At 36.4% G+C, this 23,156-nt stretch overlaps 4 protein-coding genes and 1 long non-coding RNA gene across 7 annotated transcripts; 3 read left to right on the top strand and 2 right to left on the bottom strand.

The window, feature by feature from the left end:
• Positions 1-3,014: 3,014 nt before the first annotated feature.
• LOC137721982 (uncharacterized) lies at positions 3,015-4,692 on the bottom strand. Its single transcript, XR_011066740.1, has 2 exons — positions 4,249-4,692; positions 3,015-3,378 (listed from the first exon to the last, which is right to left on the bottom strand). It is a non-coding gene; the product is annotated as an uncharacterized lncRNA (long non-coding RNA).
• A 2,088-nt stretch (positions 4,693-6,780) lies between these two features.
• On the top strand, positions 6,781-10,012 carry LOC137726980 (protein ENHANCED DISEASE RESISTANCE 2-like). The gene is made up of 2 exons (XM_068465929.1): positions 6,781-8,744; positions 9,674-10,012. Coding segments are annotated over exons 1-2 (1,077 nt in total). The 5' UTR covers positions 6,781-7,668; the 3' UTR covers positions 9,675-10,012.
• A 3,074-nt stretch (positions 10,013-13,086) lies between these two features.
• Positions 13,087-16,062, top strand: LOC137726982 (molybdopterin synthase sulfur carrier subunit). Of its 3 annotated transcripts, none has more exons than XM_068465931.1 (2): positions 13,087-13,217; positions 15,319-16,062. In XM_068465931.1, the coding sequence occupies exon 2, from the start codon at positions 15,365-15,367 to the stop codon at positions 15,680-15,682; it is 318 nt and encodes a 105-aa protein (XP_068322032.1). In that variant the 5' UTR covers positions 13,087-13,217; positions 15,319-15,364; the 3' UTR covers positions 15,683-16,062. The 3 variants fall into 3 exon arrangements, with proteins under 3 accessions (XP_068322032.1, XP_068322033.1, XP_068322034.1); XM_068465932.1 differs by having other exon boundaries at positions 13,096-13,217; positions 15,313-16,062; XM_068465933.1 differs by having other exon boundaries at positions 13,115-13,217; positions 15,286-16,062.
• Positions 16,063-16,393: 331 nt separating this feature from the next.
• Positions 16,394-17,681, top strand: LOC137725115 (heavy metal-associated isoprenylated plant protein 8-like). Its single transcript, XM_068463707.1, has 4 exons — positions 16,394-16,499; positions 16,722-16,900; positions 17,016-17,109; positions 17,356-17,681. The coding sequence occupies exons 1-4, from the start codon at positions 16,394-16,396 to the stop codon at positions 17,679-17,681; spliced, it is 705 nt and encodes a 234-aa protein (XP_068319808.1).
• A 290-nt stretch (positions 17,682-17,971) lies between these two features.
• On the bottom strand, positions 17,972-21,635 carry LOC137726981 (uncharacterized). The gene is made up of 2 exons (XM_068465930.1): positions 20,301-21,635; positions 17,972-18,283 (listed from the first exon to the last, which is right to left on the bottom strand). The coding sequence occupies exons 1-2, from the start codon at positions 21,207-21,209 to the stop codon at positions 18,152-18,154; spliced, it is 1,041 nt and encodes a 346-aa protein (XP_068322031.1). The 5' UTR covers positions 21,210-21,635; the 3' UTR covers positions 17,972-18,151.
• Between the last annotated feature and the right edge of the window lie 1,521 nt (positions 21,636-23,156).

Below are 23,156 nucleotides of genomic sequence, written 5' to 3'. Positions count from 1 at the left end.
TATGATTTCTTTTGGCATCTGAAAGGGCAAATGCTCTATGTTGCCCATTGGATTCACCAGTTCCATTTTCATATCTGTTTCCTAATACAGCATCCTTGGTGAATGATGGTCTTTGTTTTATGGTGCCCCTTGTTTAAGCATGACCCAAAAAGTGGATCAAAACATAATTGGGTGTCAGGTGTTGTTTTGTTAGGAGTAGGATTCTCTCCTTTTTTTTTTTTTTTTTTTTTTTTTTTTTTTTTTTTTTTTTTTTTTTTTTTTTTTTTTTTTTTTTTTTACCCTTCCTTTCTCTTCTATTTGAACAGTCACGATTAAACCACATTAACATCTTATATTAATTTTTTATAGAAAGAGAAAAACAAAATAGAGAATGTGAGATGAGAGGATGGAAGATGATGGAAAAAGGAGGAGAAAGAATCCTAGTACAGTTGAATGTTTAAAAGCATGCATCTCTGCATCCAAGATCTTATGTGTATCTTTTCTTTTTTTCCTCTGAATGAAGGGTCTTGTGCAAATCATGCAGGTACAGTATGGGTTGCTATTTGATTACATTAAACACGCTGTCGTTTATCATAATTTGTGTACATTTGTAACATTACATTAACAAGATTCGCGGTATGGTTGTCAAAGACAAAATTTCCTCAAATACTAATACTACCAATAGTAATACATATTTGTTATTATCATTTCTCAAATGTTATATCTCCGAAAAACTTTCGATATACATAAATAAATAAAATAAAATAAAAAATCGGTGCACGACTTCATCGAAAGAAAATGATGATTATCTTCTATTATTGGAAAGGAATATGTGCCTCCGTTTTTACTGTTCTTCACCCTTATTTTTATTATCTCACACACTAAAATTACTAAATGCCTCTGTGGGACACTGATAGGTGCATTATTTATCATATTTTCATATTAATTGTTCTTAGGTTTTATTAAGGAATTGATTATAAAAGAACCTTATTACTTTTCTTTTCTCAATTTCAGCTATTATGCGCACTTAGAACGTTTTTTGTGATAATTCGAGTTTCCGAAGGATTTTTGATGCAATGCTAATTGGAGAAGGAAGCTAAGAGGCTGAAAATTGTTGTATCCGAATATCATAATTTTCCATGGAGCCATTCATTCTAGTTTCACAAATCAATCCCACAAAAGTTGTTTTCTCGTCAGAACTGCGCATCTGAAGGATAATGATGATTTGAAGGCTTTTCCGATTTTTCCTAGGGGCATGCAATATATGCTTGGAAAAGATAAGAGATAAAGCTACGTTTCCCATATTTTTACAGAATTTTCCAGAAGATAAATCGACCCCAAAACTGGTGTGCAAGACAGATGACGTTTTTCCCAAGCCAAGAATGATTCTTTCCTAGTTAGTGTCATTAATTGTGTAAGAGTTTGTTTTGTTTTAGGAGAGTTTCTACCAAAATATTTTTAGGGTTTTACTAGAATAAATGTACTGTTGTGGCAATGTATGAGAAGTTGTTACCTAGTTTTGGTTATGTGCCTTAAATTAATGTTTTTATAGTTGTTTCGCATATTGGTGAAACCTATCCTGAGGACAAGCGCAGTCACTCGAGGCTCGGGGGCTACAACCCTTCCATATACCAGTGAGTGAGCTTTTGGTTTTCCGTATATACCTATATACTTGAGATTTTTCCCAGAAAATCGAATTGAATGTTTATATGTTTTAAAATGTCATGCAAAGTGTCTGCCTATTTAATTATGCGTTAGTAGTTGCATATATTTATGATTGGTGTTGCGGACGCACAGGTAAGTGTCAAGTAAGTTTATAGATTATGGTTGTGAATTAGTGGTTATGTGAGATGCATTGAGAGCTCATAAACCTGCATCCCGGTGTTAGTGCTCCCGCCCAGAGTTAGGGCACAGTCATTCACGTGATGTTCACCTCTCGTACCATACGCTCATCTTGGATCCAAGTTAGGTGCACAATCCTGTTGTACATACCACATTAGGTGGTTCCGACTCGTAGGTGAACCACGATTATTCGCACAATCTTCACATGATCGAAGCACTAGAGCGTATCTATTTACACCCAGTCCTGTCGTACAGACCACTTTAGGTGGTTCCGACTCGTGTGCAAGTATAGTTGTTGAGATATGGATTTAAGCTCTAGATTTAGCCATACAGGTCACGTTCGGTGACTCCGGCTGACATATCATTTGCATTGATTGATATCACTTGGTTTACTTATATCTTATGCGAAGAGATTTGACATGGCATATTTGTGGATTTTGCTATTTCGAGTATGGTTTAGATATATGTATATATTCTATTTTCTGAGAAATTATACAGGTTTTATGGAGAGAGGTTAGAACTTTTGAGAGTGAAATGATTTTACTTTTGAGATTGATCACCCACGACAAAGCGATGAATTTTACTTCCGCGTTCGATAAAACTGCATCCAGGGTTTCTGATGAGACCTTTGTCCTTCATCAAAGCCCTCGCCTTTGAAGCATCCCTCCACGAACCATGTCACACCCCAAAACTTGAGGTGTGAGATTAAGAGAAATAAATAGAACAAAGTGGTTGTTTAAGGGTGTAAAACAATATTACGTTTAGATTTTGTCAAAGAAAATTTAAACTTAACAAATACATTAATCCAAAACTACAAAGCTAACTTAAAGAAATAGAGTTAAAGACTTATTGTGGTAATACAAACTGCAAAGATGACCTAAACCGTAAAATTCACCAAAAAAAACTCATCCAACCAAAAAGTGTGAAAATTTCCAGATCCAAAGTAGACACATAAAACTAAGTTGTGTTAAAATTTCATTGATTTTTTAGTTCGGGAAGTCTAGGAAAATTTAAATCTAAAACAGGCATGCTGCTGTTTTTCTAAAAAAAAAAAAAAAAAAAAGTTTCAGCAGCACTAAGTCACTTTGGAAATAAAGCTGAATATGTTCCAAAGGGTACAAATCTGAAATTTTCAGAATGTCACCTTGATAGTAGATAATCGCCCACAGTTTTAAACATAACCCAGTTCATAGTGATTCTCCAAAGGCAATTCATTAAGCCTTACAGACTATAATAAGTTCACAAAAGACCTTCAAGGTTTCATACAAGAAAAATGTGTTCAGGTCATTTGATGAAAATGTACATGAGCATAATTTATACAAGCCAAAAGACAGGTAATTATATATACACATGGTTTTCATTGTCTAGGTAAGTAGAGACATTAACCCATTTTGGCCTACCCCTTCTTAGTCTACAACGCAACAAAAAGATCATTTACAGTCTAAGATTAACTATACAAATACTTTGGCAGCTCACCCAAAAGATACGTCTGGATGCCCTTCTACTAGTCCAGAATAGAGCTGCAACTCAAAACCCAGCTAGTCAACCCTACACCACCTGAAATATACATTCTTAGAAAAACGGGTGAGCATAAAATGCCCAGTAGGGGTTTTTCGATAAGTCCATAGTCATTTAAAATTTCTAGTGCATGCCGAAAATGATAACAATGATTTGAAACAATTTCTATCCAGCACTACGTAATCCAACAATGGAATTATACTCTAAAATGCTTGGAAGCAACAGATGGTAGGAAAACCAAAGTTTCAGAGCATAAATAGCTTTGATAACAACACGGTACAACACATAGTTCAAAAACACTTCTTTCATCATAAAACAACAAAGCCATTGTCATTAAAAGAAACAATAGAACAACTAATCACAAAGTTTCTCTTTTATCCCAAACAAGTGATTAGCAGATTGGAAAGAATTGTAATATACCTGGCCAACATATATAGCACATATATCTATCACATTGATAACTCATTCTTACAACCCACATATGGAGCTTTCCCTGGGGAACATTGGGTCATTGTGCCCATAATCTAACAATTTCACGGGTCATTGTGCCCATTCATACATTTCTCAACATTCTCAACAGCACATGTATTATACTACTTTCCATCTACTTTCAAAATCAAACATTCATCTTAACATGCTTCAGAATCTCATAATGGGTCACATAAAAGGCAAGCACTTAAGAACGAAATCTTGACAGCCTTTGAAATCATTTTAAACTTCCCCAAAGTTGTAGGAAGGAAATTAAAATCATTAGAAATCAACCCATAGAAAAACATTTGCTTCACTTCTTTCACATAATCAAAAACGGAAAACATTAAAGTAAGGTTGAAATAGTGCTCAAATGCCAACAATTCTTTATCAAGTAAGAATGGAAAATCTAAATATTTTTATGGTTGAAAATTCCCCTACCTCAACACAATTTCTTGATATTCAATTACCATGGTGTTTGTCGACTTGTTCAGTAGTCACCTTGTCCTTCTCTTCCTTATCTATAAGTAAGAAAAATCATCACACACTGCTCATACAAAATACCAGACAACATACCCTAATTCAAGGTTAATTGGGGACTTTAATCAAGCACTTGGTGCTCATCTCTAAAACTATAACATGTAATATGATACTTTCATGTTTCCTACTCTCACCCAAACTAATTTTTGGGTTAACAAACCAAATATCAAATAGATTTCCAAGGTAAGAAATAGATATCTCTAATGGAGACAAAGGAAAGATCCTCTCACTTGGCCTAATCTTCACAAATAGAGGAAAAGAAAACTAAATTCCTCCTCCAATTTTCTTTTTGGCAAATTAAGAGCTAAAAGAGATGAATCACTTCATCTCCTTCGGCTGGAGAAGAGCAAGAAGAGAGAGAGTTCTCTAGAAAGCTCATTCCCTTTTATCCTTTCTTACCCACGTAAGCATCCTTTTTTTTTTTTTTTTTTCTATGGATACACCACATCTTCTCAAGATACCAAAATCTACCTAATCCGACAAACATTGGCACAATCCTTTCAAAATAATTTTATTATTTGGGAAACTAGAAGAAATGGAAGTTCTGTTATATTTTTTTTTCTTCCAAAGGTTGGTCTCAAGTAAAAGATCATTTAATGGACCAAAAGCCACTTAATATTTTCGGGATATTACAAATCAGCTGCAGAGTACATATTGGATAGCATGGATATGGTTTCTAGAATCCGATGGGTCCAAAGAAAATAATCTCTCCTCAACTTCCTTCCCATGTTTAGCATTACCATAAACCCTACAAGCACCGAAAAGAAAGCCCCCCATACCCAGAATTTGGCTCCATTGGCATACATCTAATCAGCTCGTAAGCATCATTTAGAAGCCCAGAGCGTCCCAGAAGACCAACCATGCATGAATAGTGATCCAACCTAGGCTCAATTCCATAAACTTGGGGCGTAATGTTGAAGTCATTCTTCCCCTCCTCGACAAGCCCCGAGTGACTACAAGCACTTAGCAAATGTGTGAAGGTGACATGATCAGGCTCCCCACCGTCTTTAAGCATGCTTTCAAAGAGCTTCATTGCTTCACTCCCATACCCATGCACAGCATAGGCTGCAAGCATCGCATTCCAAGCTACTTTGTCCGGATTATTTACCTCCTCGAAAATCTTAAGCAGTAAGTTAGTCTCCCCAACTTTGCATACAAATCCAGCAGTCCGGTTGCAATTGTGACATTTTCAGTCAGACCACATTTCACAATCATATCTGCCAAAAACTAAAAGCTTGCTTCTCCTTTCACACATTTGCTTCTTTTTTAGCTTGCGCTCATTCTCCCTACTCTGTTTGGTGTGTCTCCAGTTTGGTTCCTAGTATATGGTTTTGACTTGTACTTTTGAGTTGTATGACTTGGTTGTGTTAGAAACATTGACATAAAAGAAAAAAGAAAAAGGAAGAAAAGACTATGGTTGTTTGAATTATATTACTTTTATGACACGGGAATACTGTAATGATTAGGTTTTGGTCCGTATGATATTTGTATTATAGGTACGAGATAAAGAGATGTTTAAATTTGTCCATATGACATTTGTATTATTGGCACAAAACGTTATGCTGATAGTATACTCATGTCATGTAAGTTACTCTGTTTAATCATTTAAACCAATGAGTTGGACAAGACCAAATAAAAAAGGTCAAATTGGATTGAATTGCTTTGGTTCTAAGTGTCATTCAATTATTAAACTGGGTCGGTTATATGATATCAACTCATCATACTCATACTTTAGTATGAACAAACCACTTACGTCAATCTTTAAATATTAGTCAAAATGCATCATATGTAGTGTTTTGAGTTGCTTTTAAGAGTATTGTAACCACTTCAAGATCTTTACAAGACTTGGGTAAAAATTATTTTGACTAAAGCTCATGGACATTTACCTTCGGTTTCCTCGAAGACAAGTTATAGTTAACGAAATTATTTATCCCATTTGTCTAAACATCTTAAAATTATGAATATACACATGAAAAAGAGTTAATACACGCACGCAACACATAACGCAAATGCGTTTTGGTACATACTTCTTTTTAGTGGCATTTCCTCATAAGAAGAAAAAAAAAAAAAAAAACAATCTGGTGATTTTATTTGTGCCATTTTCCTTAATTTTAATCAAATGATTTCTTCAAAAATAAAATTTTTCAAAAGAAAATTAATGAAAAAGATATAAAATTTTTGAATTTTAACGATAAAAACAAAATAAATGGTAAAATGAATAATACCAGGATTGACATTTTAGTGTAAAAATATGATTTTTCGTTAGAATAAACAGTGCTGGAAGTTTTCCGTTAAAATTGACTATTTCAAACCATGGAAAGTAGAAAGCATAATTTACCGAAATCAAAATATATATGGAAAATAGAAAAGCATAATTTACGAAAAACAAAATATATGAAAAAAATAAAACGTAAGCTATCAAACATAGCGAAGCTCGCCCGCAGACGGAGTTAGCAATTGCACCTCCTCTCCTTCGTTGCCTAAACAAACCCAATAGACAAAAAGTAACACAAGTTCAAGGACCAGGCTCTCCCTCCCCAAAATATTCAGACTGCAAAACCCTAATTTCTGATTCCCATTTGCTAATCTGTATAGTTAGGGTTTGCAAGCCCAGCATTGCCCAAATTTCTCCCCAGAAACTCAAGGTTAGAGTTTTTCTTCCTTATCTCTGAGCATCTGGTCATGCTTATTTATTATTTGATTACAAAAGTTTAATTGGATTGGGAAGGGTGTAAATTGCGTATCTTTTTGCTTCAATTTGGTTATATAATGTGTTCGCAATTTTGGCTGATTGATTCACATTTTTGCCTTGGTTTGGTTTTGTGTGGCTCAAAATCTTTCAAGTTCAGCTGGAAATTGGATTCATTTGTGTGGGATTTTTTAATTACTTTGTTTAACAGTTAAATAATTGGGGAGGAAAGACAAGGAAAAAAAACTATCGAGATATTAGACGATTGCTCTGGATTTTTCTTTCTGTTGTAAATAAGAACAGGGTGAGGAGGTAAGGAGGGTTGGTGCATTAGCACACCAGGGAAGAGGGTGCAGGGAAAAATAACTTATTTGGAGAAATATAGGTTGATCTGTGGCGGTGAAAATGTTATATGTGGCAATAGCATCTGGCTATCCGCGTTCTCAAATCCTTTTGTATGAATTTTGAAGGGTATGAAGAATAGTTGTGTGATTATCAGAAAGAGCTTGTTGTTTCAGCATAGTTACAGGAGTACAAAATACCTTCACTCTGATTCTTGGGGCATTTATCATGGTTATGGTCTATAGTATAAACTATAAAGTATTTGTAGAATTTGCAATTGCCAGGATAATATGGCCATATTTATTGGTTGTGTATCCACAACACAAATTGAACGTAATTCAGGAAAACAGCTATACTCTTTTCGTATTTATCTTGTTTTCTCTTATTATGTGATAGACTTACTTCAAGGAAAATCTCGTATGGACAGCAGTGGTGAAAAGAAGGAGCTTGAATGGATAGAGAGAGTGAGATCAGAAGGAGCTGTTCCACTTCTTGATCCGGACAATTGCCGAAATGGTTGGGCTTCTCCACCTGGATACAAGTTCTTGGTTAGAGGTCCAGACTACTTGTCAACCAGGGTTAAAGTTCCTGCTGGTGAATATCTTCTAAAGTCTCTTGGTTTCGATTGGATTAGAAGTTCGACAAAGATTGGGGAGGTCTTAAAACATCCAAGTGGTCGTGTTAAGAAGGCTATTGAGGAAGAGTTTCCGACAGGTGATAAGCCTTTCGTTTGGGCTTTCAATCTTCAAGTTCCGAGTAAGGATAATTATAGTGCTGTGGCGTATTTTACTACCAGAGAGCCTATTCTGGAGGGGTCTTTGATGGACCAGTTCTTGAAAGGTGATGATGGGTTTAGGAATTCAAGGCTTAAATTGATTGCCAACATTGTCAAGGGCCCTTGGATTGTGAGGAAAGCAGTTGGGGAGCAGGCCATATGCATAATTGGGCGTGCCCTTTCTTGTAATTATTGTGCATCAGATAGTTTCTTAGAAGTAGACGTGGATATTGGGTCTTCCATGGTTGCAAGTGCAATAGTTCATCTTGCATTTGGTTATATCACAACTCTGACCGTTGACCTTGCATTTCTCATCGAGAGCCAAACTGAATCAGAGCTTCCAGAACAACTTTTAGGTGCTGTAAGATTCTCTGAACTAGACCCTGCGGTGGCAAGGCCAACTGAACCATATCTTGGTAGGAGTACTGGCAGTTTGCAGTCTAATCTGCCTACACGATTATGGAAGTCAATTGGGCAGGGATTTTCCCACATGCTTCATCCAGGTGACCATGAAAATGGCTCTAGCTTGGGCTCACCATGTGTTAATGGGATTGGAGACAATGAAAGCAGTTCCATAGAGATTAAGAAATGGTAAGTTCTTCTGACCAGTGGTCACCTTGATATTTTTTTTTTTAGTTTTGCATGATGTGGCGTTTCTGCCATGGAAGAAACGTCATCAAAATGCTTCCTCATCATAATTATCTTTTGTTTTGAAAGAAACTTTCAAACAAATTCAAAGAAATTTGTAATCTTTTTTCCTGCATGCGGCTTAAATTGCTTCTTTTTTCTTTTTTCTTTCTGTCCTCGTGTTTTCCCTGTTTCTTGGTCCTATCATTAGGAAATTTGTTCTGCAGTTTGGAATGTGTAATCATACTGTGGCCTGTCCAGTACATTGTCTTCACCTTTTGTCCCATATGCTCCCTTTATCTTGAACAAACAATAAACTATTTCGTTCTCGAAGTCTGAATCAATGTTGCTAACAATTAGGATCTAATTTCTGGTGGCATTGTGCAAAATAAGAATTTTTATGGCATCATTTATTTGCTCGTTGTCAAATGATACACTCAAGGAATGACAATGTATCCATGAATGCTGCTCAGGTGGACGTAAATGATATTTGAACTCGGATTTAAGCTTTTGAATAGACACACATTTTAAATTTGCACAAAAAATATGGACTATGGTCCTCTGGATCTTGCGGGATATCTTGCACAGAGGCGAATTGGGCCTGTCTGCTTTATATATGTCAAGTAGTTGATGACGGGGTGTGAAGAAACCTTTCTTTTTCCTTTAGTGGGTGTAATGTTTATATTCAATTTTTCAGGACTAAGATTAAGATTTTGGTGTTTACATGTCTAACGAAAGACAGCCATAGTAATATTTTGTCGATCTTTTTGGTCAAGTAAACTTTTGCGGATGATACTATTCGCACCTTGATTGCATCTATTTTTATGTACATTATCACCTTTGTTTTACAGAGTCATATTGACCTACAACCCTGGATATGGTTATACTTGCAGATAGTCAAGTGAAATGTGATGGCGACAAAACAAAGTGATTCGAATTTGTTGAAGCATCACGGATCTAACTTCTCTATATCGACTGTTTCACTTGTGTCATCTGCTTGTCTTGGATTCTCCGGCGCTATGGAGTAGGATGGGAACTGATCTCCTAATTCCAGTTGGCAAGATATTCAATTATCAACTTTTTAATTTTTAAAGGTACAATTCTTTTTATTTTCTTTTCTATATTTATATTCAAACGAGTGTATAGAATAGCGTCCCTCTGTGTAAAAAGTTATATCAGTGCCAGTATGTATCTAGATTCCCCTTCATTGGATATTCTTTTCTATCGGGCAATGATTATGGTGTTTCAATTTTTTTCTCATTGAGAATTATTTATCCTTTCAAATTACATTTAGGGAATGCAATTTTTGTTTAAAATTTCAGGTGTCCAAAGATCCTCTACCAAGTAACCGAAACGTTGATTGTTTTAACGTTTGCAACACTTGTTTCTTCATTTAAAATGTTGAGGAAAATTGTTGGGCCTGTATGTGTTGTAGTAAAAGTAGCATCACTTATGCAGAGAAAGCAACAATCTGTCACTGGTTTTTCCAAGATTTAAAAAACCAATGGCTTACCCATCTGTGCCAACCCTTTTACTATATTTCTCAAGAACGTTTCGAACTCAACCTACACAATCGCCAAATCACAATTTCCACAACAGTAATAAGCTTCTGAAGAATCAAGACCACTTTCGCACTACCAAACACAAGAATATACAGCTCCTTCAAAGTTCACAAATCAAAGGGCTTCCCCAAAACCACAGAACTGTTTTGCAAACTCGGAAAAACAGTTGATAAGTTTAGAATACCCAGATCAAATACCTTCAATAAAATGCGATGATTTACAAAACCCACCACGCAAAATGTGCACAAAAGACCAAGCCTTGAAACGGGAACTTTGGGATTCAATCCAAAAACACTTCGTCAATGAACTTAACAAGTTCAGGGAATTTCCCGGATTCAGGGAAAATTCCAACTTTGTAGGCGTCAACCTTGAGGTAATGAAATTAGGTTCCTGAAAGATAACTGAATCAAAGTAATTAGGGTTTTGCAGGCATGGAACTTACTCACCTATTAACAACTGTATTAGGGAAATAAACAGGTCAAAAAAGACTTGATTAGAGCTATAAAATGTACGAAAATATGAAGGGAAATGCCTTATTGGGGAATTTGTTAAGAAATGTGGGTGAATGAAATCAATCTGGACTCAGATATGGCCAAGGCCAATCTTACATTAGGGTTTTCTTTTAGGTCAGAAAAGAGAAATAAACCCAAATCAACAGATCAATGGACTCGAATTTGTATTTGCATAAAAACCCAAATCAGTGAAATACCTGAGTGTGACGGAGGCATATGCTGTGCTGCGAAGAAGATCTGTGGAGGAAGCAGATGGCTATGAATCAATTGAATCCTCAATGTTTTCTGGGAAACTCAGCAGTAATGTGGAGAGAGACACGGACGGAAGGAAAGGAATTGGGGGGAGTAAATAGATGGAGGTCTGTACATCCCATGTGTGATTTGGAGAGTGTGATGGTACTACTGTTGAAAATGAAGCAATGGGAAATTATTCACTCCACTATTAAAGCAAGGTTTTATTCTAAAGGATGTAGTCAAATTAAGATTTGATAGAATTTTAATAGTCGGGTGTAGTCAATTAGAGTTTAAAAAGAGGATTTTAAAATATTATGAAAACATGGTGTAGTCAAATTAGAATTTAAGAGGATTTTAAATAATACACCCAAATCAAAGTAGTCAATTAAGAGTTTAAAGAATGCATTCAAATCTAGGCATAGTGAGAATGTCAAAGATTTATTACGATTTTAATGGTTGAAGGATTTTGAGGGATATGAGAGTGGGTGGATAAATACAAAGTGTCATCAAGAATCCAATCCTACACCATGTGATTTCTTTTCACGTCCATCGCATTGGAACAGTCTTTGTACCTCATCTTCCTCTATTTGCCTATCAATAAATCTTAAACAAGGCTCGTTCATCTTCTAAACTGCAAATTTGGTTCTATTTGCCTATCAATTTGAGTCGTTGAAAGTTTGATAATTCTACAAGTTGCAGAAGCACCTGCAATTCGTGAAGAAGAAGAGGGCTATGCCCTTTTATTTTTCCATATATTCATTTTGATATTTTTAATAGAAAATAAATTAAAATATAATAATAATAATAAAATTTATTATTAGTCCGGTTTTTTAGTCCGACACTGTACCAAACGCTTCACTAAGCTAGTCCAGCTTCGTCTAGTCTAAGCCAATCGAGCTTAGTCCCTGAAGCTAGTCCAGTCCGAGACAGTCCGGTGCAACAAACGCACCCTTAGCGAAGCAGATAGTCGGAGCGAGTTCGATTGAATCCCACTTAACTTAATCCCGCTGCCTAACAAACATGGGACTGGACTAACAATTAGTCCAGTCTAGTCCAATGAAAGTTTGTGAGCCCAAACAAACACACCCCAAATTTATTGTTAATTGATCTCCTTTGATTCAAAACGTTTATGTTTCTTTAGCATTATTTCATTTTATGTTATAAGATTCAACTAATAAATCCTAAGAAATCCATAGAAATCTATAATAGAAATCCACATAAATCTGTCGAAATCCATATAGAATTGAGAATCTTTAAAATCTTTTGAAATTTGTCACTTAAAAAAAGTCTATTAAAATCCCGTAAAATTCAAATTGACTACACCCCGTAAATAGTTTGCCATTAACTAATGCTTATTGGGGTCAATGAAAAAAGGGGAATTGGGTTACATAGCCCATTTACAAACTCACTCACCAATATCCAGAACGCCCATTTACAAACTCACTCACCAATATCCAGAACTTTTAAGGGGGTTGTCGAAATATGGACACATGCCATATATCATTATGCAAGTTAAATGGTAATTGAAAAAAAACTTTTCTCTACTTGTACACGATTGTATAACATACCTTCTCTTGTTTCGAGCACACTGAAAAATCATCTTTTTAAGAGAAGAGATCCTCATTTTTTTCCCCAAAAAATGGAGATTAGTTGTGGGACTTATACCATATCGAACTTCAACAATTCAAATTGTCTATTTTTCAAGTTATATCTCAAAGATTCTTGCAACATATTAGTGAATTGAAAAGACATAAATGAGTTCAAATAAATTCATGAACACTGTATTTTGAAACATTAAAATTTTATTGTGACGGTTAAATTGAATTGAATTTTTATAAGAATAATATATGAATCGAGTGTTATAAAATAAATAAATCAGAAATAAAGAATATCATTTCTCTGCACAACTTGCAGACAGCATGTCAAAAAATATAAACCCAAACCAAAACAAAACAAAAAAACCAATAAAAACTAAAAGCCCAAAAACCCAAACCCAACACGGAAGTGTCGAAAACAGGCACTGTCATCTTCTTTGTTTGTTTTTAGTTTATTTGGTCAAAACTCTCTTCCTGTTTAGCTTGTTCTTCTTATTCTCTGCAATCTCTGAAACTTCTGAACGATTGGTGAAGGTAAAGCTTCTACGTCTTCCCATCATTTTTAAGCAAATATGAGATGGGTTTTACTTTTACTTTCTTTTCTCACAGATTCATCATCTGGGCATCCCCATAGAACCTTTTTTTTTAATTTTTTTTATCTTAAAAAGCACAATGCTTGTTTGCTGCTATCTCCTTTCAATTAATTTTTAAGTTTGTTTGTTGGTGGGTTTTTCTATTCGTGTTGTTTGAAACCAAAATACCAGTTAAAGTTCAAGTCCTTTTGTACTTCTTTCATCTGCCAAAACCAAAGCTTTCCCTTTCTCACGTTGGTAGTTCATACTTGTTGCTTGTAGGACTAATATTATACTGTGATTGTCTGAATTATTATTGTGGTTATTTTTTAATTATCGTGATTAATTAATAAGGACTTGACTTGATATTCATGCCTCTGAATGTTTGTAATAGCTTATAGTTTACATCAAAATTTAGTGATTGAGGGATGGGAATGGGATAATCCAATGATATCTAGATTCACCTGTATGTATGTAATCTTCAACACGTGCTTTGAGTCATCATTGTCTCTTGGAATCTTACAGTGTTCAGAGGTGGTGTAGTTTAAAACCGGAGTTGAGAGAAACCCATTTTGAGGTTTGAGTTTGCATCCAAATTTTGTTGTATGCAATATCAAGTAAAAGTGAGGTTTCTAATTAGCTAATCCTCCACACCTGTGTGGAAATTTTGTGTTATAGAAGTTGTCTGGCATCGAGTTAATTTGTAGGAGTTCCAACTTTGTTTTGATTGATACATATACATGAAATGTGTAAAGCTGTCCATTCTAGTTTCCTCAACATTGCTAGTTACAATCGGGCACATATTTTTTTGGTGAGCCAAATCGAAATCCTTGTATTTGGGGAAGCGTTACTCTATAGCGCAACAAATTTTTTCGCAACTATCAGTGCCAATTGGTTTTTCGCTGTTGGGTTACTAACAGGTGGGGAAGGGTTATTACTATTCTTGCAGTTACATGAAAACTCAATGTTTGGGTTCTTGCGGAGGACACAGATACCCAAGAAACATTCATCACTTAGGCATAGGTTATCCCAAATATAACTAAAACTTTCAAACCCTAGTTCTTGGGGGTTTTCTGTTTATAGTTGCATCGTTGCTGAGATTGTTGATTTCTGTCACGGATTCTATCAGATCTGTGTGGCTCGTTATCTGCTTTTGATTCTGTGGTTTTGATTCTTTGTTTCTATAGCTAGCTTTCTTACAACTGAAGCTATCTGCTTTCTCTTTGGTTGTGCTTGTGCACAATGGTTACTGCTAATCAGTTAGCCCTTACTCAGTCTCCAATTTCATCTTTAATTCCAAGTGTGTGCAATACCAATTTTTTTTTGTTTTTTTTATCAAATGTGTTTAATACTATTACTGTAAAATTGGATAACTCAAATTATGTCACTTGGAATTTCCAGATGGACCTTTTGTTGGAGGGAAATGGAATAATGGGTTTGTTGATGGATCTATTCCCTGTCCTGATTAATTTTCTGAAGTTGAATGTGATGATGGTATTGTTGAGAATGCTGCTGTGATTCTGATGCTTATAAGGTGTTGAAAATACATGAGAAAGCTTTAATGACATTGATCATTGCTACTTTGTCTCCTTCTGCATTTTCAAACTCATAGTTCACAGGAAATGTGATGATGGTATTGTAACGATTTGCTAATGTCACTAGAACTAGTATTAGAAAGACCTGTTCTTGCTGTTGTGGCAATGGCAAAGATTTAGTTATCTAGAATTGTAAATCTGACATATTTCAAAGATATAGGCTCACAAATCCTGGGGGTAAGATTTGTTTATGCCAGATCTCGAAAAACGGCTGTGGATTAGTTGTCTGGCTAACGAGAAGACAATTGTGAGAATTGGAGTCATGCTAGACTTTGTGAGGTCAAATCTATATAATTGTATGACTGATATTGGAATTGTTTAATTGCATTATCCTTGCCAGTCAATGTCAAACATGAGTTGTAGATTTTTCCTTTTTTGATAAGCATGAAAGAAATTAGTTTTTGTTTTTCCGCTGATTTCCATATCGTTTATCAGTTTTGATTAGTTATTGGTGTCTTAAAGTTGCAGCCAACATGCTTCACAACAACTAATTCATGAGGCAGGGTGTTCTGCAATGGATTTCAAACAAGAAGAGAGTAAGACGGTAACCATGGACTCTACCAGTCAGGGGATCGAGGGTTCATCTGTTAAGATAAAGGTGTTGTTCTTTGCCAGGGCTCGTGGTCTAACTGGCTTGAGTGATATGCCACTGGAGGTGTCCTCTGGTAGTACTGCCCTTGATTGTTTAGATAAGCTCATTGCCATGTTTCCAAGCTTGACAGAGATCCGAGGATGCATGGTGCTTGCTCTTAATGAGGCGTACACAGCTGATTCTGCAGTCGTTAAAGACAAGGATGAGTTGGCCATAATACCTCCGATAAGTGGTGGCTGAAGGCATCTCATATAACCAACAACTGCAAGGAGGTCCATATATTCTAAACCTTGAATAGTTATAGAAGGTTGTTCATAGTTATCGTTGAGCTCATACGCATGCAAGTACATCCACGAAGCCAAGTCTTGGATATCTTTTTTGATAGGTGAAACCTCGGGTACCAACAATGGTTATTGTCGACATTTGGTAGTTAATAAAGGAGGAGAACATAAGCACATAATTTTAGCTTCTTGGGAAATGTATGATGTTGTGATATGTGTACAAACCAGTAGTACCAACAAAATTATCTGCTCCTTTTTTTGGAAAGTGCAGATGCATCTGCTAAGGCTGCAGCAGTTGTGCCTAGTAATTTGATGACCAAAGTTCATGTTTTAAACCTCGATCGGAATGTTGTACCACTCTGCACTGTCACACGGGCCATGAACAATTAACCACATAAAAAGGCATGCGAAAGATTATTAACCACATAAATAGGAACTATTATCTTCCACTTGGTAAGAGTAAATATAAATGAAATAATGTAACATAAAAAAGAGTTAAAAGACTTCTTAAACCACAATTTGTCATTAGTTTATGGACACTCAATGTCCTATTCTTAACGGAAATACATATTAACTTCAAGAACAAAGTTTCCAACCATAAATCATCTATGTTTGGTAATCCGCAAGCGGCTTGTGTCAAAAAGGGGATTCCTAGCAACCCAACTTCAACATGACAGAGAGAAATAACAATTCCGGTGAAGAAATTGTGTTGAAAGTATTAATGCATTGTGAAGGATGCCAAAGTAAGGTTTCCAAGTGTTTGAGAAGTTTTGAAGGTAAAATTTTTTATACAAATATCTCTGTTCTTTTTGCTGTGCATCTCAATTATAATATACTGAGCTAACGGAAGACATGAAGCAAAACAGAGCGCAGTGACTTTCTAAGATTCATATAGCTGACCCCACTTAGTAGGATAAAACTTTGTTGTTGTTGTTGTATTTCGATAGTATAGTGTACTTGCATGTATAACTTTTGGAGATTTTCTTTTGATTGATTAGGTGTTGAAGAGGTTGTGGTTGATTACCCAAATCATAAAGTGACTGTGAAGGGGAAGAAAGCCGACCCTCTAAGGGTTTTGGAGAGAGTACAAAACAAGTTTAGTAGAAACGCTGAACTCATATCTCCAATGCCAAAACCAGAAAACAAACAGAAAAAGGAGCCCGAAAAGAAAGAAGCGGTATGTTCTTTATTTAAATGGTATTCTAATCCATCTGGTCTAAATTACGGGGAGAAGCATTCATTTTTTTATACGATATATATTAGTATTACCGTTTTTGGGACTGGAAATGTAGGCTCCGCCTCAGGTGAAAGTTGTGGTTCTCAAAACGTTAATGCATTGCGAAGGCTGTGCAATTGACATTAAGAAATACTTGGAGAAAATAAAAGGTAAATCCCAGGATGCGCAACTGCTGCTTCATGTTATGTATCATCAAAATCGGAAATCGTTTGTTCGTTTAACCTAAATAGTTCATTTTTCTGTTGTTCTTAATTCGGAACAAGAAGTACCATTTCTCTTGTTGTCTATAGAAAACAAGATTTTAGTAATGAATGAGAATAAAACACAGGGACGACGGACGAGTTTAGGGATCATTGGTGAAATTAACCGGCTCATTTTTCTTTGGCATATTGTAGGTGTTCTAAGTGTAGAAGCAAATATGGAGAGCTCAAGGGTAAGAGTGAGGGGAATAGTTGAAGCAGCAAAGCTGGTGGAATACATAAAGAAGGAATTCGGAAAGCATGCTGAGATAGTGAAGCAAGAACAAGGTGAGGAGAAAGGGCAAGGAAAGGACAAGGCAGATAACAAGGGGCAAGGGAAGGACAAGGCTAATAATAACAAGCAGCGCCCGGAAGGAGGAGGAGAATGCGTATTCCAATATCCACCTCAGTATTCAACTCAGCACATTTACCCTTGTCAAACATTTAGCGATGAAAACCCTCTTGCCTGTTCCACAATGTAAAAAGTCGATGGTAAAATTTAAGAATGCAACTCTTTCCTCCTTTCAGTTTCGGTTTGTCCATGAACGAAGCGATTTTCGGTAAACAAAAAGGTTCATAAGATTCATCTGTAGAGCCGGCTCCAAATAAGTGATTAATGCCGTATTAACTTGCATCAAGACTTGAGAGGGAGGGATTGGTATATTAAGAACACACTGAAATTCCTCATTTTCGAAATTCCAATGGTGGGCATGAAAAGCACACCGAGAGAATTCCAGTAAGGCGATAAAGCATGCCACACAACAGGGAAAAGTAAAGTTAATACCAAATGGTAATCTTTGTCTGCATTTTACAGATGATTCTTAATTTCAGAGTTAATACATAACAGCCACAATTGTTTTTGATACAAACCAAGGCACAACAACGTAGTACTTTTAGCACGGTCATGGGCAAAGTACTTTCTTTTTCTATATACTTCACAACAAGAATCATTTTATCTCAAACCCATTACAGGCCATGGATTCACTCCGGCTGCTGGCAGCGAAGGTCGCACTGTAGGCACCCGCCTCACCACTGAAAATGCTTCATTGAGACGTGCAGCACGACTTGTGAACTGAGACACCTTCTGCAAAAATCGTTCAGTTATATATCCTTGGTTGGCCACTTCAACGTGTATCTCAAAACAGTAGACCAAAAGATCACATTTGTAAAACCAAGTGCGTAACTCATATAACAAAATGAAATCCCACCAGAAAACAATCATTTTTTTCTTACAACAACATGAATAAGGTTCTACCATTTTCCCACCCCTAACCTAATACCGCTTGAGCTAGATCTCACGGCCGAGACAAGGATCTGAAGAATAAGCAAATCCAACAGAACTTGTTCTTTTTAACCATTTCCTAAGATGCACGATGAGGTTGATTATCACTGGCTTCACTTGAGGGTTTCTGCAACTTATAATCCCAAATAAAAATTGCCAAAACAGGAAAATCACCTATAGCTCACTTGGCAAAGGCACTGTAAAGATAATGCAATCATGCAAAATATAAGGATTTCATTTCTTGTTAAACATTCACTAGTATGACTACCGTTCTTTTGATCAGTGATCACTGATCGTGCTGTATTTTTTTTACCTAGTATGGATTATGACTTCCAGGAACCCCAGGTAAAAGTTTCATAAAAGAGCTCTTTTACCTTTTTGCTAATTTGAACGTATAGAATAAGTTAACAGACTTCATTAAGAGTCTATTTTGTTTCTAGTTTTATGTTTTCACGCAGTACTTTCTTACTGGCCTACATTAAGCAAGCTTTCACATGTTCTTCTAAAGAGATTACTTCTCCCTGTGTATAATTTTTTTATTTTATTTTATTTTTTTTAAATATTAGATTCACTGATCTCTGAGCCTACATTTCTTTCCAGTTCACTGCAGCTATCAAAATATAGACTTGGTTTAAATAAAATTTCAAACATTTATACATGTTTCTTCCCTTCACTTATAGAACCACACCAATCCCTAAAATTCATAAGTGAAGATGCCGCGGCAAATGAAAAAAAAAAAATTGCAGATACATGAGCATTAAGATGCGATGACAGAAAAAAACAAATAGTGGATAGAGGCTGAAGCCAATTGGTGGAATCAAAATCAGTGGGTTGTGGCATCAGCATAGATCCTTGGATAGTCAACTTGCAGGGTATTAGTTTCTTTTTGGATCTATGTTTTGTTTTGTTAAGGGGAAAGGATAAGAGAATTAGTTTTTGCAGGACAGAGAGATTGGGGAACCACCTTTGTGTTAATGTTCACAGCTTCCAAAAATGTTTGCTATCTAAATGTTTGTCTGTATAACGTTGACTACTTGTTCACCTCTACGTAAACTTTGGTAATTAATTTTTATCTTAATCAAATATCCTTTGTTTCCAAACCAATGAAACGAGAGAGAAAAAAAGTGATACCAGTAAGCAAACATAATATCATAATCTATCATGGAGAATACAAGAAAAATAATGGATGAAGGTGATTAAACAGGATTTTAAAATCCTTTGCACCAGAAAATGTCGAGAACAAGCAAAACAGTCAGAGAAAAGTACTCCCAAATGATATCTTTAAGAAAAGTAATCAAAATTGAAAAGTACAAAAGAAAGATGTGAAATGGCAGCATTAAAATTTTGCTGTGCACAAATCGCCAAACGATCAAAGTCCCAATAAATTGGCAAACAAAAGCAAAGACATATCAGTATGAATCCTATTGCACTTGGGCAGGTTCCTTTTACTGGAATCCTGGTTTTTAATAATTTATTACAAGAAGTCCTGCGAATATGAAGAGTTTGATATAGTGGTTTCAAAGAAGTAAACTAATGCCAACATACAGAGAAACGAGCTCAAATGTCTTTTGACTCAACTGATCACATGAGTTGCAAAAAGCTTCGGATTTCAACTTTTTAACTTTCCAAATAAATTACAAACACTACTGGATGAACAGACGCAAAAAAATTTATTACGCAAAATTACAGATTAAGCTTTTAATTGACAGCCATAACGTACAGACCACATAGTGATCTCAATGCAGGCATACTTAATATATTGCAATAACATGAAGTGAAAAAAATGATCACTATCCAATAATAAAGTGCAATAACTGACCTTATCATCCAGAGTAACCTTGAGCTGCAGGCTCTGGCTCTTCCGCTTCATCTTGCGCAATCTCCGCCCCAAGAACACCAAACCCATTACAGCTGCAGCGACGGACAAGGACCAAACAGGGCTTACCCTGAAAACACAATACTTTAAAACCTCAAATGGGACCTTCCACCACAAGATTGTCCTCTTCACTACCTCTTCACCGGATTTCACCTCCGATTTCTCTTCTTCAACTGCAGCACTTTGACTCTCAACTGACTGTCCTTCTTCTGGTTCATTGTCCAAGTTATTTCCACTTTCCAAACCACTAAAACCTATCTCGCTTTCCTTCGCAACCTTCTCAAATTTCACCGAAACCAGACTGTCGCCGCCTGAATCAGACCAGAACTTACCCAAATCCTTATCAAGGCTTCCGTTTTCCCCAATTTCTTCAAAGCTCACTCGGCCCTGAGCATCCAACCCAAATTTCCCAAAATTCTCGTCCACAGCTAACATTTCTCCAAAACCCTTAAAACCAACATGGCTTTTCTCATTTTCCACAAAACCCAATTCGTTTTTCCCCTCAAAATCATTACTTTTACGGTCATCGGACCGATCACTTGCCGAATCAGACCAAAACCCACCCGATTCTTTTCCGCCATAGCGAGTCACCGAATCCGGGTCAATCCAACTGGGGTTGTCCGACTCAACTGAACCCTCTTCGGCGACATCAACCACCCCCTTTCCATACCCAGACTTGTCATGATTATCGAGAGAGAAGTAATCAGGCCTGATCATACCCTCGGCGTGAACATCGATTCCCTCGAAGCTCCTGGGAGTTTGAACGGAGTCGTCCAAGTTAACCAGGGCAGGGTCGAAGCTGTGGAGCACCTCCCAGTCCTGCAACTCACCAACTTCTCCTCCTCCTTCCATGGCGGGTATTCGGAATCGGAGAAAATGATAAAAGCTCAATAGAAATAGTAGGAAATGAACAGAGCCTAGAGTAGGGCAGCTAACCCTAACCGTGAGCAAAGAAAAATGAGATTTCTTTTCCTTTTTGGCGTGTAGGACCGTGCACCTGCGTGTTGGATTGGCAACAAAATTCAAGGACGGAGAAAGACCGCTTTTATTGGTAAACCACACACAAACACAGGTACCCTTTTTACTCTCCCAATTCCCCCAAAATCCCTAATTCCCAAATCCCTAATTCCAAACCCACCTCCTCTGTATTTCGATATTTTGAGCAGAGTGATGAGGGCTAAAGACGGTACCCTTCGTTGAAGCTGGGCCACCTGTGCCTTGTGGTGTTGAAGAATGGGGGATAACACAGAGTATACAAGGAAGAGGTCAAGTTTGTAAATTTCAAATAGTATTTGGAAGCTTTGACTAATAGGATCGTGCCGCGTAATGGGGTAGAGTGGGATGAGGAGTGGTGGGAACACTGCCGCCCAAGGAGAGAATACACGACACCAGTACAAGGATAGTTTTGAGATGTCCTTTTCCTGACAGAGGAAGTTGAGATAATATTTTTCATATACTTTTCTTATATTTTCTTATTTTATTAATTTTTATTATAAAAAATTAATATAAAATATTAACGTGATTTAATTTTTTTTAAATAAAAAGAAAAAAAAAACAGAAAATTCCTACTCAAAGTTGAGGGGAGGTTGAGGACTGTATTAGTCAGTCATTTGCAATGTCGCATCACATAATAAATAAATAGACTCTTTTACTTTATTTTTTGTGAGAAAGTAGAATAGTAAATGCATACGCCGACTTGTTAGAGGTGGTGACCGGATGAGATTTGGGTAGGGAATCAGGGTTTTTTTTTGTTCAACCTTTGAAACTTTTATTAATTAAAAAAATTATTACATGAAATAGAAGGCATAAAGGCAGTTCAAATACAAGTATAGCCCATAAGAAAATACAACATAAATGTTGGAGAAGCAAGACCACAATAACAAATCCTTAGATTTAGAAACGTCTCCATTACTGATCCGCCACCACCACTAAGAGGAAGAATCCACAAACAAGCTGGATGAATGGAAAATGGGGATGAAAGAGCCACCCGCACAAAAACCGGTCCCACAATCTTGCCAAAAATACTAAAAGCATTTTAACAACCACCCAACACCAAAGTGCGCCACCTAGAAGAGACACGCAATGGGCCTAATAGCAAAGATTGGCGTGGAGAATTGATGACGGAGAAAAGCAATGGGTGAAGAAAGGCACATAAAAGTCTAGATCTGAGACAAGCCCAAAGAAACTAGAAATTAAGAAGGTTAGTGGGAACAAGGAAGAGAAAAGAAACAGGAAAATTGAGAAGAGGGGACTAGAAATAGGGGAGGGAGGGGAGTGGGGCAGAGAAGTAAGTTGGGGGTGGGTGGGGAGGTAGCGGGTGTAACGACCCAAAATTCTTATTTTGAAGCTAAATCCGGTGATAAACTAAAACAAAATCATGGTTAATCTCTACGTTATGAACCATAATAAATTTCTTTCCTTAAAGAAATCAAGTACAATAATAAATTTGGGTTATTTTATGGCGGCATCTAACCATCTCGTTAGACTGCCAACGTACCCTAAGAAGGGATCAAGCCATTCGTAGTTCACAAATCAATGTTAATCCATTTTCTAAATCATTCAAATAACATAAATAAACAACATTAGTTTTAATAATCGAAACACATCAATCGGATACCAACTACGTATTTAGAATATCAAAATTTGCATGAAAAGGCAACGTCGACCCATTGGCCACTCGCCGCCCTGGGTGGCAGTTTTCGATGAACGGAAACACAGTTTTTCGACGAACTCCAAAAATTACCAAATTTTACAGGAAATTAGAGTTCAATGGTTGGGAAACACCTGAAAACTACCACG

The sequence above is a fragment of the Pyrus communis genome, chromosome 2 (genome assembly GCF_963583255.1).
Source record: "Pyrus communis chromosome 2, drPyrComm1.1, whole genome shotgun sequence".
Taxonomy (NCBI): Eukaryota; Viridiplantae; Streptophyta; class Magnoliopsida; order Rosales; family Rosaceae; genus Pyrus; species Pyrus communis.
Note: the sequence above shows the minus strand (reverse complement) of the source record. Positions and strands in the feature narration are given on the sequence as shown.